General features: G+C 48.2%; 8 protein-coding genes across 8 annotated transcripts; 6 read left to right on the plus strand and 2 right to left on the minus strand.

The window, feature by feature from the left end:
* Positions 1–364: 364 nt before the first annotated feature.
* Positions 365–1,822, plus strand: RVB2 (RuvB family ATP-dependent DNA helicase reptin; the record flags this gene model as incomplete). Its single annotated transcript, XM_022607492.1, has 1 exon — positions 365–1,822. One exon carries the CDS (start codon positions 365–367, stop codon positions 1,820–1,822), a length of 1,458 nt encoding a protein of 485 aa, XP_022464082.1.
* Positions 1,823–1,909: 87 nt separating this feature from the next.
* Positions 1,910–2,404, minus strand: VMA11 (H(+)-transporting V0 sector ATPase subunit c'; the record flags this gene model as incomplete). Its single annotated transcript, XM_022607493.1, has 1 exon — positions 1,910–2,404. The coding sequence occupies one exon, from the start codon at positions 2,402–2,404 to the stop codon at positions 1,910–1,912; it is 495 nt and encodes a 164-aa protein (XP_022464083.1).
* A 215-nt stretch (positions 2,405–2,619) lies between these two features.
* On the plus strand, positions 2,620–3,300 carry NSL1 (MIND complex subunit NSL1; the record flags this gene model as incomplete). Its single annotated transcript, XM_022607494.1, has 1 exon — positions 2,620–3,300. The coding sequence occupies one exon, from the start codon at positions 2,620–2,622 to the stop codon at positions 3,298–3,300; it is 681 nt and encodes a 226-aa protein (XP_022464084.1).
* Positions 3,301–3,493: 193 nt separating this feature from the next.
* On the plus strand, positions 3,494–4,417 carry SSO1 (syntaxin; the record flags this gene model as incomplete). Its single annotated transcript, XM_022607495.1, has 1 exon — positions 3,494–4,417. One exon carries the CDS (start codon positions 3,494–3,496, stop codon positions 4,415–4,417), a length of 924 nt encoding a protein of 307 aa, XP_022464085.1.
* Positions 4,418–4,603: 186 nt separating this feature from the next.
* Positions 4,604–5,077, minus strand: KNAG0D00880 (uncharacterized protein; the record flags this gene model as incomplete). Its single annotated transcript, XM_022607496.1, has 1 exon — positions 4,604–5,077. The coding sequence occupies one exon, from the start codon at positions 5,075–5,077 to the stop codon at positions 4,604–4,606; it is 474 nt and encodes a 157-aa protein (XP_022464086.1).
* A 90-nt stretch (positions 5,078–5,167) lies between these two features.
* FAS2 (trifunctional fatty acid synthase subunit FAS2) lies at positions 5,168–10,840 on the plus strand (the record flags this gene model as incomplete). Its single annotated transcript, XM_022607498.1, has 1 exon — positions 5,168–10,840. The coding sequence occupies one exon, from the start codon at positions 5,168–5,170 to the stop codon at positions 10,838–10,840; it is 5,673 nt and encodes a 1,890-aa protein (XP_022464087.1).
* A 1,337-nt stretch (positions 10,841–12,177) lies between these two features.
* On the plus strand, positions 12,178–13,146 carry USV1 (Usv1p; the record flags this gene model as incomplete). The annotated part of the gene is made up of 1 exon (XM_022607499.1): positions 12,178–13,146. The coding sequence occupies one exon, from the start codon at positions 12,178–12,180 to the stop codon at positions 13,144–13,146; it is 969 nt and encodes a 322-aa protein (XP_022464088.1).
* Positions 13,147–13,564: 418 nt separating this feature from the next.
* CET1 (polynucleotide 5'-phosphatase) lies at positions 13,565–15,187 on the plus strand (the record flags this gene model as incomplete). Its single annotated transcript, XM_022607500.1, has 1 exon — positions 13,565–15,187. The coding sequence occupies one exon, from the start codon at positions 13,565–13,567 to the stop codon at positions 15,185–15,187; it is 1,623 nt and encodes a 540-aa protein (XP_022464089.1).
* Between the last annotated feature and the right edge of the window lie 206 nt (positions 15,188–15,393).

Below are 15,393 nucleotides of genomic sequence, written 5' to 3' on the forward strand. Positions count from 1 at the left end.
ATTTCGAGAGGGGACTCGCCGAGCCAGTCAAAATATATATACTGACCCAAACGCTCCCCCTGTGTTCAATCGGTCATCTCTAAGTGCTGGATGGCTGCACCCCCCACACACACATAACCACCGCCTTCAGCTTCAAACCTTTCAACGTTTTTACCCTGATCTTGTTATTTCAATCTCGAGAAGAAGAGAAAACTTTCAAATGAAAAGAAGAAGAAGAAATAAAATATTTCGAGATGGTCTCTTGTGCAATTGGGGAAGGAAGGGGACGTTTACTTCGACTGGATTGCAAGGAAGTTTTCTCTTTTGTTTGCTTGCTCAGTTACCAAGCTTTTCCCCAAGCAGGACATAATCTAAACATACAAGCATGTCGATTCAAATTAGTGATTCGTCGGAAACGTCCGACTCATTGAAGTCCCTGTCGCTGATAGCGTCGCATTCGCATATTACCGGGCTCGGGCTGGATGACAATTTGCAACCGAGACCCTCCTCGGAGGGGATGGTTGGCCAACTGCACGCTCGTCGGGCTGCTGGGATAATACTGAAGATGGTACAGAACGGGACTATTGCCGGGAGGGCTGTCCTCGTTGCTGGTCCACCTTCCTCGGGGAAGACTGCGCTGGCGATGGGTCTGTCGCAGTCACTGGGCAAAGACGTGCCCTTTACTGCGATTGCTGGTTCCGAGATCTTTTCGCTGGAGATTAGCAAGACAGAGGCTCTGACGCAAGCGTTTAGAAAGTCGATCGGTATCAAGATCAAGGAGGAGACCGAGTTGATAGAAGGTGAGGTTGTCGAGATACAGATTGACAGGTCCATCACGGGGGGCCACAAGCAGGGGAAACTGACCATAAAGACCACAGACATGGAAACCATCTACGAGTTGGGTAACAAGATGATCGACGGGCTGACCAAGGAGAAAGTACTTGCCGGGGACGTGATCTCGATAGACAAGGCGAGCGGGAAGATTTCCAAACTGGGCAGGTCGTTTGCCAGATCGAGAGATTACGACGCGATGGGTGCAGACACAAGGTTCGTTCAGTGCCCTGAGGGTGAATTGCAGAAGAGGAAGACTGTTGTACACACTGTCTCGCTGCATGAGATTGACGTGATTAACTCTAGAACTCAAGGGTTTTTGGCGTTATTCACCGGTGACACTGGTGAAATCCGGTCCGAGGTGAGAGATCAGATCAACACTAAAGTTGCTGAATGGAAAGAGGAGGGGAAAGCGGAGATTGTGCCCGGTGTCTTGTTCGTTGACGAGGTGCACATGCTAGACATTGAGTGTTTCTCCTTCATAAACAGGGCACTTGAGGATGAGTTTGCGCCCATCGTCATGATGGCCACGAACAGAGGTATCTCTAAGACGAGGGGTACCAATTACAAGTCCCCTCATGGGTTACCACTCGATCTCTTGGACAGGTCGATCATCATTACGACGAGCAACTACGACGAACCAGAGATCAAGACCATCTTGTCCATAAGAGCACAGGAGGAGGAAGTCGAGTTATCATCTGATGCGTTGGACCTGTTGACGAAGAGCGGGAAGGAGACGAGTCTCCGCTACAGCAGCAACCTGATCTCTGTGTCACAGCAGATTGCATTGAAGAGGAAAAGCACTGTGGTCGAGGTGGCCGATGTCAAGAGGGCATACTTGTTGTTTTTGGACTGCGCCCGGTCTGTCAAGTACGTTCAAGACAACCAAACGCAGTACATCGACGACGAGGGTAAAGTGGACATCTCTGCCTCCGCGGGTGCTCCAGTTTCCGCACCAGTCGCCGTCGTGCCAGATGCAAACGGTGTTGATGCAATGGACACCACGGACTAGATTTTCTTGAGTATGTTTCGTGTGTATTCTAAATAGAAAAAGACCGTATGTATGTGTTACAGAAGTGACTCTCCCCCCTCTTGTGTTTCACTCTGACCCTCTCGTGTTGAGTATCAGTGCTACAATCATACCGTACAGACCTAGAACTTCTGAAAAGATGAGAATCAGCACGATACCGACGAAGAGACGAGGTTGGTGCATGTACTTCCTCACCCCTACGTCTCCGACGATCCCGATGGCGTAGCCGCTGCTGAGACAAGCGAACCCAACGCAGAGCCCGCAACTGAGGTGCATGAACCCGTTGAACAGTGTGTACTCGTCCGCAGGGTTAATATTCCCAGCGATCAAAACGGCAACGACAAGCCCGTAGATGGCGAGGATCCCGCTCATGACTACCGGGATGAGGGACTTCATGATCAATTCTGGTTTGAAAGTACCGATACCGGAGATACCGATCCCGGACTTGGCTGTTCCTATGCCTGCACCTAGACAGGACAGGACCATTGCTAGGGCGCACCCTGCAAACCCAAAGAAGGGCGCGTAGAAGGGCGCGTACGGGTTCGTTACGACATCTGAGGACATTGCGTGAGGCAGTTAATGGCTTAGGGGAAGGTGGCAGGGTCTAAAGAATGTGCAACCGAGTGGAACTGTACGTGTCTGAGGGTCCTCTTCCTGCTGTGTTGCTTCTTCACCAAATAGAAAAAAATAAAAACTGATAAAGTTAATCTCAAAGACCGTTAGGAGAAGCTGGGAGAGTAAAAGAGAGATGAGTAAAGTGCTAGAGACTCTATATAGCAATGGAAAAGCTGTATGTCCCCATAGAGCAAGTACGTTCCATAACTGACCAGATGTTGGCCAGTCTAGAGGAGAAACTCTCGCGAACGCTTCCAGCTCCCTCAGGCGAAAGCGACACAGTACGACGCGAGGTCCAATTGGGGATCCAGGCGTACCTGGACGACATGCTCAACGGGGTATCGTCGTCTGTTGTCATTGACAACGTTGACATGGACGGACGCGAGTTGCGTGATATAATTGCAGAATCGCAGAGCCGATACTTGGAGCCCTTCGACATCGCTTTGAACGAGCGGTTACGGGAGAAATACAAGCAGTGGGAGGACCACTCCATTGCCGTGTCGCGTCTGCGCCGAGACGCTCCTGCCCACATCAACGGCATCTACTCTGCGGGCATGGGAGCGTACCTGGCCGACGTGGACCGCCGCCTCGAAGAGCTGGAGACCGCGCAAGAGCCCCAGCGGGAGCCCGACCCCGGGGAACCGAGCATGCCCGACGCCCCACAGCAGCTCGCCGAGAGCATCGTGCAGCTGAAACAGTCGCTGGACGCCCTGGCGACCGTCAGAGGCGCCCAGCACCAGCTGCAGCGGCTGGCCCGCACCGGCACTGGTAGCGCCGCCGCCGCCGCCAGTTTCCCGACAGGTGAACGCACCGCGCACCGCGCGCCGGCCGCAACGGGAAATTGAACGAGTTTTTCGCTGCTTTTCTGTCGTTCGCCGTTTATCGTTACATCCTGCATTTTTGTGGTTGTTTTTTTTTGTTCTTGTTATTTGATTGTTGTGACGAAATGCGCCAGTGTTGGTTACACTTGCACTTGTTGTTGACACAGGAGGGCGTCTTCTCTCTACCCATCTCCAGAACGGCACTCGCGCGGACACTATGAGCTACGAGAACCCTTATGCCCACGAGAACCCCTACGCGGAGGATGACCGTCACGGGGCGCAGAATCCGTACGCTGAGGACAGTTATGCCATGGGTGACACCGGTGTCGCGGCCTCTGCTAATGGGAACAGCGACGACTTCGTTCAGTTCATGGATAGGATAAACTCGATCAACGGCAGGTTGCAGACGTACGAGAGTGTGATAAATAACATCGACAGTCTGCACAGGCAGTTGCTCGTTGAGATAAACGAGGAGAAAGAGATGCAATTGAGACACACGCTCGATGACTACATCTCCCAGGCGTCTGACTTGCAGTACACTTTGAAGGGCGAGATTAAAGACGCGCAGCGGGAAGGTATCCACGATATAAACAAGCAGAAACAGGCCGAGAACTCGAGACAACGGTTTCTGAAGCTTATCTCTGACTACAGGATCATCGATTCCAATTACAAAGAGGAGAACAAAGAACAGACGATCAGACAGTACAAAGTCATTCAGCCGGAGGCAACAGATGAGGAGGTCGAGGCGGCGATTAGTGATGTTGGTGGACAACAGATCTTCTCGCAGGCCTTGTTGAACGCAAACAGACGTGGTGAGGCAAAGACCGCGTTGGCCGAGGTGCAGGCGAGACACCAGGAGTTGCTCAGATTGGAGAAGACCATGCAGGAATTGAACCAGTTGTTCTCAGACATGGAGGAGCTCGTTATCGAGCAGGAGGAGAACGTTCAAGCGATCGACCAGAACGTCGAGGAGGCTCAGCAGGACGTGGAACAAGGTGTCGGGCACACGAACAAAGCGGTCAAGTCCGCGAGAAGAGCAAGAAGAAACAAGATAAGATGCTACATCATCTTGTTCTGTATCTTCGCGGTAGTCGTCGTTGTCGTCGTCGTACCATCCGTCGTCGTCACTCGTCGTAACTAAGTGACGCCAGTGTATCTTTTTCTTTCTCTGCCTCGAAGGAGGCTACCTACAATAATCCAAAGTATTAATCTTTTCTCCCCTCTCGCAAGCCCATATACTGGCTTTTTCTTATTTTTATACAAGTAGTAACAATTACCAAGAAAGAGTGAATATTACCCAAATATTTTAGTCCCAATATAGTAACGGTCAGATCACGCATTCGTGAGTCGTAGAGGAGAGAAAGTACTCCCCCCCACGACCACACTCACGCGAGTTTCTTTTACGAACCGGGGTGGAAAGAGGGTATGTAGTATACATTGATATACCGAAAACTAGTTTCCAATAAACCGTTGGGTTGTGAGCATTCTTGGTGCGGTCGCAACCGCGGTAAGAAGCCCTAAGAGAGTCGCGGTGTGACACCACGGGCGGTTCAATTGGAAGGCTTTGTTTTGACGTTTGCGGATACCGTTTTCTGCCAACACAAGAAGTAGCGCGAGAGGAGACACCCAGGAGGAACACAACGCTGAACAGCAGCCGCTTTTTATACTTCGAGAAACGCAGCGAGAGGGTTACCCGCAACCCGGCCGCAGCGGGTTTCAACGGCGTTAAAAAAATCACATGCAGCGCAAAAATTGGTCGAGGCGAGATATTTGTTGAGATTGCGTATAGGGTTCCCACCATCGAAGTATATAAGCAGCGCGTGGCATTGCACACTCAACGACTCCAAGTAAAGAACAACCAAGCTTGCTACAGTCACCCACGTCTTCAAAAATGGTGATGAAACCTGAAGTCGAACAGGAATTGGCTCATGTGCTGCTGACAGAGCTGTTGGCGTACCAGTTTGCGTCTCCAGTGAGATGGATCGAGACTCAGGACGTCTTTTTGAAAGATTTCAACACTGAAAGAGTCGTCGAGATTGGCCCATCCCCCACTTTGGCTGGGATGGCTCAGAGAACTCTGAAGAACAAGTACGAGTCCTACGACGCTGCTTTGTCCCTGCAGAGACAGGTTTTGTGCTACTCAAAGGACGCTAAGGAGATTTACTACACTCCGGATCCATCCGATTTGGCTCCCGCTGCTGCAGAGGCTAAACCAGCCGCTGAGGCTCCTGTGGCGGCTGCGACGGCACCTGCTCCCCTGCCCCCGCTGCTGCTGCGCCTGCCCCAGTTCGCCGCCGCCCCAGCCGCTGCTGCTGCGGAGATTTCAGATGCTCCAGTAACCGCCGCGCTACTACTGCAATCTCTGATTGCCCACAAGTTGAAGAAACCTTTGGATTCCGTCTCCATGTCGAAGACTATCAAGGACCTCGTTGGTGGTAAATCTACCGTTCAAAACGAAATCCTTGGTGATCTGGGGAACGAATTCGGTGCTACACCTGAAAAGCCAGAAGAAGTACCTCTAGAGGAATTGGCAGAGACTTTCCAAGATACTTTCAGTGGATCTTTGGGGAAACACTCCTCGTCTTTGATCTCAAGATTGATGTCCTCCAAGATGCCCGGTGGGTTCACCATCACCGTGGCCAGAAAGTACTTACAGTCCCGTTGGGGGCTTGGTGCTGGTAGACAGGACGGTGTATTGCTTGTTGCGTTGACCAATGAACCAACGGGCCGTCTTGGCTCCGAGGGAGACGCCAAAGCGTTTTTGGACGAACAGACGAAGAAATGCGTCTGTCGTATCCGTGGACTTGTCTGCCGCATCTGCAGGTTCAGCTGCAGCTGGTGGCGCCGCTGGTGGCGCAGGTGCTGTCGCTATCGATTCTGCCGCTTGGATGAATTGACAAAGGACCACAAAGTGCTCGCTCGTCAACAGTTGCAAGTGCTCGCAAGGTACTTGAAGATGGACTTGAACAACGGGGAAAGAAAACTTTTGAAGGAGAAGGATGCAGTCGCTGAATTGCAATCGCAATTGGATTTCATCACTGCGGAACTCGGAGAATTCTACGTGGGGGCCATTAACACCCAGTTTTCAAGGAAAAAGGCTAGAGTGTTTGACTCCTCTTGGAACTGGGCCAAACAGTCACTGCTACAGTTGTACTTCGAGATCATTCACGGTGTTTTGAAAAACGTCGACAGAGAAGTTGTCAGTGAGGCTATCAATATCATGAACAGATCCAACGAGGCGCTGATTAGGTTCATGGAGTACCACATCAAAAACACAGACACATCTCAAGGTGAAAACTACCAACTGGCAAAGTCCCTCGGTGAACAGTTGATTGAAAACTGTAAAGAGGTTATCAATGTCGATCCAGTCTTCAGAGACATTTCCAAACCAACTGGTCCAACGACCGTTATTGACAAGAACGGTAACATCAAATACACCGAGGAACCAAGAGAGAAGGTTAGAAAATTTTCCCAGTACGTGCAGGAAATGGCGCTTGGTGGTCCATTGACCAAAGAGACTCAACCTACGATCGAGGAGGATTTGACTCGTGTGTATAGGGCCATTAGCGCTCAAACGTCCACTCACGACATTTCTGACTCCACAAAGCTCGAATTCGAGAAGTTGTACGGTGAATTGATGCAATTCTTGTCCAACTCGAAGGAAATCGACTCCACACAGACCACCCAACTGGCGGGGGAGATCGATGACGCGTTGGATAAGGACTCCACCAAGGAGATCGCCTCCTTGCCTAACAAGTCGAAGATCACCAACTCAATCTCTTCAACCATTCCAAGAGAGACTGTGCCCTTCCTACACATCAAGAAGAAGCTACCAGATGGCAGTTGGAAATACGATCGTAACTCTTCCAGGGCTTTCTTGGACGGGTTGGAGAAGTCTGCCATCAACGGTATCACTTTCAAGGACAAATATGTTCTGGTGACTGGTGCAGGGCAAGCCTCCATCGCTGGGAATATTCTAAGAGGCTTACTGCAAGGTGGTGCTAAAGTTGTTTGTACAACCTTCGCCTTCAGTAAGACGACCTTGGACTACTTCCAATCCTTGTACGCCCAATATGGTGCTAAGGGTTCTACTCTGGTTGTCGTTCCCTTTAACCAAGGTTCTAAGCAAGATTGTGAAACTTTGGTCGACTACATCTACGATGACGAGAAGAATGGCGGTCTAGGCTGGGATCTGGATGTCATAATCCCATTCGCAGCAATTCCTGAAAACGGTATCGAACTGGAGAACATCGACTCCAAGTCCGAGTTTGCCCACAGAATCATGTTGACCAACATCTACAGAATTATGGGTTTCGTCAAGAAGCAGAAATCTGCCAGGGATATTGAGACCAGACCTGCGCAAGTTATCTTGCCAATGTCTCCTAACCATGGTACTTTTGGTGGTGACGGTTTGTATTCTGAATCTAAACTGTCCCTGGAGACTTTGTTTAACAGATGGCATTCTGAGTCCTGGGGTAACCAGTTGACTGTATGCGGTGCTATTATTGGTTGGACCAGAGGTACTGGTTTGATGAATGCCAACAACATTATTGCCGAGGGCATCGAAAAGATGGGTGTCCGCACTTTCTCTCAACAAGAGATGGCTTTCAATCTGTTAGGTTTGTTGAGCCCAGAAGTGACCGAATTGTGTCAAAGAGCACCAGTCATGGCCGATTTGAACGGTGGTTTGCAATACCTGACTGATTTGAAGGAGTTCACTAGAAAGCTACGTAATGACTTGACTGAAACTTCCGAAATCAGAAAGGCTGTTTCCATTGAAACTGCCTTAGAACACAAGGTGGTCAACGGTGATAAAGCTGATGCTGCTTACACGGAAGTTGAAGTCCAACCAAGAGCAAACATCCAGTTGAACTTCCCAACATTGAAACCTCACAGTGAAATCAAGAACTTCGCTGCTCCAGAGTTGGAGGGAATGCTAGATTTGGAGAAAGTCATTGTTGTCACCGGTTTTGCTGAAGTTGGCCCATGGGGTTCTTCCAGAACCAGATGGCAGATGGAGGCCTTTGGAGAATTTTCCTTAGAAGGTTGTGTTGAGATGGCTTGGATGATGAACCTGATCAAGTACCACAACGGTAACTTGAAGGGTCGTCCATACACCGGTTGGGTTGACGCCAAGACCAACGAGCCAGTCGAAGACAAGGACATCAAGGCCAAATACGAGGGCTACATCCTAGACCACGCCGGTATCAGATTGATTGAACCAGAGTTGTTCAACGGTTACGATCCAAAGAAGAAGCACATGATTCAGGAAATCATCGTTGAAGATGACATGGAACCATTTGAAGCTTCAAAGGAAACCGCGGAACAGTTCAAGCACGAACATGGTGATAAAGTTGACATCTTTGAAATCCCTGAATCCGGTGAGTATTCTGTTAAATTGCTGAAGGGTGCCACGTTGTACATTCCAAAGGCTTTGAGATTTGACCGTTTGGTTGCTGGTCAAATTCCAACTGGTTGGAATGCCAAGACTTACGGTATCTCTGACGACACTATTTCCCAAGTTGACCCTATTACTTTGTTTGTTTTGGTTTCTGTTGTCGAAGCCTTCATTTCTGCCGGTATTACTGACCCATACGAAATGTACGAGTACGTCCATGTATCTGAAGTCGGTAACTGTTCCGGTTCCGGTATGGGTGGTGTATCTGCTTTGCGTGGTATGTTCAAGGACCGCTACAAGGATGAAGCAGTTCAAAACGATATTCTACAAGAATCTTTCATCAACACTATGTCCGCCTGGGTTAACATGTTGTTGATCTCGTCTTCAGGTCCAATCAAGACCCCAGTCGGTGCTTGTGCCACTGCTGTTGAATCCGTCGACATTGGTGTTGAGACAATCTTATCTGGTAAAGCTAAGATTTGTATTGTCGGTGGTTACGATGACTTCCAAGAAGAAGGTTCGTACGAGTTCGGTAACATGAAGGCTACCTCAAACTCTTTGGAAGAATTTGAACACGGTCGTACTCCAGGTGAAATGTCCAGACCAGCCACTACCACACGTTCTGGTTTCATGGAAGCTCAAGGTTCTGGTACTCAGGTAATCATGAATGCGGATTTGGCTTTGAAGATGGGTGTTCCAATTTACGGTATCGTTGCTCTAACTGCTACTGCTACTGACAAGATTGGTAGATCTGTTCCTGCTCCAGGTAAAGGTATTTTGACCACAGCAAGAGAGCATCACGGTGACTTGAAGTTTGCCACACCATTGTTGGACATCAAGTACAGAAAACGCCAACTGAAGAACCGTGAGCAACAAATCAGACAATGGATTGAGGATGAGATTGAGCTGTTGAAGTATGAGGTCGATGCTATCCCAGAGGAAGACAGAGATGCTTTCTTCTCAGAACGCTCCAAGGAGATCAACGCAGAGGGTCAAAAACAATTGAAATCTGCTCAAGCGCAATGGGGTAACGAGTTCTACAGGAACTACCCACGTATTGCTCCTTTGAGAGGTGCGTTGGCTACCTACGGTTTGACTGTTGATGATTTGGGTGTTGCGTCCTTCCATGGTACTTCCACGAAGGCCAATGATAAGAATGAATCTGCCACCATCAATGAGATGATGAGACATTTGGGTAGATCTGAGGGTAACCCAGTTTTGGGTGTCTTCCAGAAGTTTTTGACTGGTCATCCAAAGGGTGCTGCCGGTGCATGGATGTTAAACGGTGGTCTACAAATCTTGAACAGTGGTATTGTTCCAGGTAACCGTAACGCGGACAACATTGACAAACAATTGGAGCAATACGAGTACGTTCTATATCCATCCAAGACTTTGAAGACTGACGGTGTTAAGGCCGTGTCTGTGACGTCTTTCGGGTTCGGTCAAAAGGGTGCTCAAGCCGTTATTATCCACCCTGACTACTTGTACGCTACTATTGATGAACAAAGATACCGCAACTACGCTGAGAAGGTCACCAAGAGAGGCAAAGCCGCTTACCAGTACTTCCATACTGGTATGACTCAAAACAAACTGTTCGTGAGCAAAGAACACGCTCCATACACTGAGGAATTGGAGGAGTCTGTGTACTTGGACCCATTAGCCCGTGTTACTCCAGACAAGAAGAATGTGAACGAACTAGTGTTCACCAACAAGAGCATACAAAAGGACGCCAGTTTTGTCTCCAACAAGGAGACCAGTGATTTGATCAAGAGTTTGACTGAGCAGACTGTCTCTACAGCTGGTAGTGGTGTTGGTGTCGACGTTGAGTTAATCCAGGCTGTCAATGCCGACAACGAGACCTTTGTGGAGCGCAACTTCACCGCTGCGGAGATCGCGTACTGTAAGAAGCAACCGTGCGTTCAAAGTTCGTTTGCTGGTACCTGGTCTGCCAAGGAGGCTGTCTTCAAATCTCTTGGCGTTAAATCGCAAGGTTCTGGAGCATCCCTGAAGGACATTGAAATTGTCCGTGTCAACGGTAATGCCCCTGTAGTGAAGCTTGCTGGGGCTGCTGAAAAGTCAGCCAAAGCTGCCGGTGTGAAATCTGTCAGTGTCTCTATCGCGCACGATGATTTCCAGTCTGTTGCTGTAGCAATTTCCAACAAATGAAAGGAGAGAGCGTAGGTCACCCTACCTTTGATATATACATATATACGTCTATCTGATATACAACAACAACAAAAATACACGTTTCAATTGGATGTTCTGTAAAGCAAACACAAACACAAAAAACAGAGCCGTGGCCAATAAACTGAAGGGCGTTCTGATGGGCCTGTGACGCGTTTCTAGATTACAAAAGAGGATATTGCAATATGTGAATGATTGCAGGGCGTGTAGTTCTACCCGAGCGTCTTCAGGGCGTCGGCGCCTTTGCGGGTCATTCCCAGTTGATGATGGTTTGTTATGCTTTTCTCCCCGTACGCAGAGAGAAAGCCCCCTACAACGGCAGCTCGACCCACGTTTTCCCATCTCCCCCCCCCCCCGGGGGAATTGCACACTGTTTCCCTGCAGGAACGGACGCGAGAGGGGAGCGCGAAGTGCAGGAGAGATGACGCAGATGGGTGCGTGCGGAGGCTTCTCTGTCCCGGCTGGTACTATAATAGCCGCTCTCGACTCCTTCTCCAACTCTGAAGGCAAACCCCCGGAGAAACAGAGAAGAAGATAAGGTTGCTGCGGGAATCCTGCAGCCCTTCGCTTTGCATCCTTGATTTTATTTTTTTTTGAGTTTTAGGGTTCCTGTTCCCTGAGCCGCCCGGCACCCGGAACCACAGACTCTTCGGGCCCTGCTTTCCCCTTTAGGAAGGCCGAAGCGTGCGGCCTCCGCCACTGGAAGATGGAGCCGCAGGAAAAAGAAAGTTTAAGGTTCGTAGTGCTTCGAAATTCTTTGCTGCACCTCAAAAACGAAGCCGCGGGATGTGTCGGGGGGGAGCGGGAACGGGAGCGGGAGCGGGAACAGGACACAATAGGGCCCTGAAGCCTGAGTTACCGTGGTTGAATTGCAAGGTGCAATGGAGGGGCAGTTCCATCGAAGAGAGATTCCGAACATAAAAGAAACAGGAAATTGATAATGCCTGGGTTCCTTCACTGCCACCCCACTCCCTGCGGGTGCTATCGAACAGTGCCTTCCATGGATCCGTACAATGGAAGACCGCGGTCGTGAAAAAGTGTAGATGTGACTAAATATTGTAATACGGTCTTGTCTGTAGACGGTGGGGAGGGGAGCGGGAGGAGGGGAAGGGTGAGTGGGACGGCTGCAGAGTGTAGGGGGACTTAACTCCGATGTGAGGTTCCATGGGGCCGGAAAGTCCTTTTCGACCGTTACTGAACACGCTTGCGCTTCTTATTCGAAACGTATAAATATAACAGAGATGTGTTTCTAGTTCGAAGTTTTTGAAAAGGTTAATACAAATAACCTTCTTGAACTATTAGTGATCGACAAAATGTAAATGCACAGTAAACCAAACACAATTCGACTTTATAACTTTACTCCATTGTTAAAGTCAGTTCAAAGCAAAAAGATAGTATCATTAGTCAAGGTTCATATCACAAATGACAAGCTCAAGTCCCAAGAGTGCGGAACAGTACAAATACAGGTTGAAAAAACAGCTAGAAAGACTAAACCATTCGTGTGTTCTGGGTTTGGTGACTGTAACATGAGTTTCACCAGAGCAGAACATCTGGCAAGACACACAAGGAAACACACTGGTGAAAAACCATTCCAGTGTTACATCTGTCGGAAATATTTCAGCAGAGTGGACAATCTGAAACAGCATAGGGATTCAGTACACAAGAAGCCCTTCCAAACAAGGAACATGGGACCATCGTTGGGGCAAAGTTCCCCCATTTTTTCATCATCGTTCCCCCTTACAAGTGTATCATCCTTTGACAGGGGGAGGTTCCATGGGGTTTATCCACAAACCATGAAGTACCCAATTTGGGGACAACCCCAGAACTACCTGCCCATATACGGCAACATTAATTCTCCCAGACGGCCCGACAATCAGCAACCGTTTGTATTTGGCTCTTTACCAAGTTACCACAACGAGTACCAACCATTGTCCGAACCTTGGCAGCCACAAGCATTGAGTCCGAAAAGTCCACAGTTCACGCGGCTTCCCAGCTTCAAAGCCACGATCTCAAATATGTCACAGACCGCAAAAATGATGCCCGAGCAGGAAGATTTAGGGGACCAAGTACAGCCAATAAGGCCCATATACGGAGTAGAGTCCACCAGTCCTCCAAAAATAATTGGATGGCTTGGAGCTGAAAGAAGGCCTCCACATTGGAATAAGATGGGTGCCGGGATTGACCAAGAACTCGGACCCATACAATCAGGGGCAGATTCGAACGTCAAGGAGGATGCCAGTGTTGAACCCGGCTGTGCCAAGGCAAGCCTCAACTACTTACTGAAGTAGTGACCGGGAGAGCTGTACTGCTAGCCCGTCTAATAGTTATTTCATTTCATCGTTTATTTGTTTTTATATTCCGTCGTCATAAATAAAGCTAAAATATCACAATTAAGTGGCAAGTAAATATCGTTTGTTCCATTCATAGAATTGCGTGAGTACAGTTCTCAACTGGAGAGAGTTTGTAAACGTTGGTGACTCGTAGAGGATCCGAGGGCTCTGTCACCTGGTTGTTACCCGCCCTCACATAGTGATTTTTTGTTCACTGAACAGAAAAAAAACTGACGACATCGAAACTTGAAATTTCATCGTTCTGCCCCATTCTTCATGGTGACCACATTGAATCTTGGATACAGGTGCACCAGCATTGAGGGGGAGAGATAAATTGACTTGCAGTTTTCCGTGAATCAAGAAACGAGTAATTGCTATGACGAAACGCGCACTGTCGCTGGACGATCTAGTCAACCACGATGACGCTGATAAGACAAAACTGCAGAAAATGAGCGAGAACGTTGAGGTGGGGGGAGAGGTGGAGGATAATTCGAGCAAACCATTGGAGAACAACCAATTAGCACCAACAAAGGATGAGGTTGAGAGGATACCCAAACTAGAGGAGGCTCAGCCAAATTTACAACCTCTGGCGCCAAAACAACACCCCCTACCCGTCTCGTCATCGAATATTCAAAGCATGCTCTCTGAGTCCCCTAAAAATGGAGGTGATGATGACGATATGACAGATACGGACGATGAGGTTGGTGATGATGGAGGAATTCAGTTTAACAATGATATCAAGTTCGATTATGAAAAGCAAGATAGAAACCCTTCGAAGAAGAAAGTGACCAAACCTAAAGAAGCGGATAAATTTGTTTCGCAGAGTAAAGTTGAACCTCCGGTGGTCAAATCGGAAACAGGTGAATTGAAAGTGAAGAGCCTAGTAGAGGAAACACAAGAAAGTAACGTTCAAGAAAGAGAACCGCTACCAAAGGTCTCTGCTGAACTTGCTTCAAAGGACGCCGGGGTGACTAATATATTTGAAGAAAAGGCCACGTCGTTGTCGAAAAGGAACAACATCAAGAAGGATCTACAGATACTAGACGAAATATCATCTACCTCTAAACCAAACAAATACCGGAACGTGCCCATATGGGCTCAGAAGTGGAAACCCACAGTGAACGCCTTGCAAAATATAGATACCAACGATTTCAAAATTGATTCTTCTTTCCTAAACATCATCCCAGATGACGATTTGACTAAATCTGTCCAAGACTGGGTCTATGCCACCATCTTCTCCATCGCCCCAGATTTGAGGAAGTACATTGAATTGGAGATGAAATTTGGGATTATTGTCGACGGTAAGAGTCCCGATAGAGTGTCGCCGCCTATCTCGTCTCAGGCGATCTTTACTGAACTGGATGCACACCTTACACCAACGATCGACGAACTTCTCTTCAAGGAGCTGAAGAAATATATCTACGGTATCACGGATCTGAAGGAGAATTCAGGCAAATTTGGTATAATCGAATCGTTTACAAAGGATTCGGTCTACAGAGTTGGGCTTGCCACCCAGAGACCGCGTTTCTTGAGAATGAGTACCGATGTGAAAACAGGCCGGGTTGGTGAATTTATAGAGAAGAGGCACGTATCGCAGTTGCTCATGTACTCTCCAAAGGACTCATACGACGTTAAAATCTCTCTGAATATTGAACTGCCCGTACCTGAAAATGACCCACCTGAAAAATATCAATCGCAAATTCCAGTGAGCGAGCGTACAAAGGAACGTACCAGTTACATCCACAACGATTCGTGCACCAGAATTGATGTCACAAAAGTTCAAAATCACAACCAAGGTGCGAAGGGTAAACATACCGAGATGACACATGAAATCGAGCTAGAAATAAACACACCAGCATTATTGCGGTCTTTTGAGAATATCACGACGGATAGCAAAGAGTACGCCTCATTGATTAGAACTTTTTTGAATAACGGTACTATCATCCGGAGAAAGCTGTCATCGTTGTCTACCGATCTTTTTGAAGGTACAAAAAAGTGAAATATGCTACTTTGGAATGAGTCAAAGGGGGAGAGGGGACAAAATTTGTAAAATTAATCTGTTACAAGTACTACTGATTGTCAAATTACAATATGGAGCGGTAATCGCATTAAATTTTCTCGTTTCAAGTCTTATACAATCTATATACAGTGTAGTAATGAAAGGAAAAAAATTGAAAAAGAGAGATCATTGCGGACAAGACAGAA

The sequence above is a fragment of the Huiozyma naganishii genome, chromosome 4 (genome assembly GCF_000348985.1).
Source record: "Huiozyma naganishii CBS 8797 chromosome 4, complete genome".
NCBI lineage: Eukaryota > Fungi > Ascomycota > Saccharomycetes > Saccharomycetales > Saccharomycetaceae > Huiozyma > Huiozyma naganishii.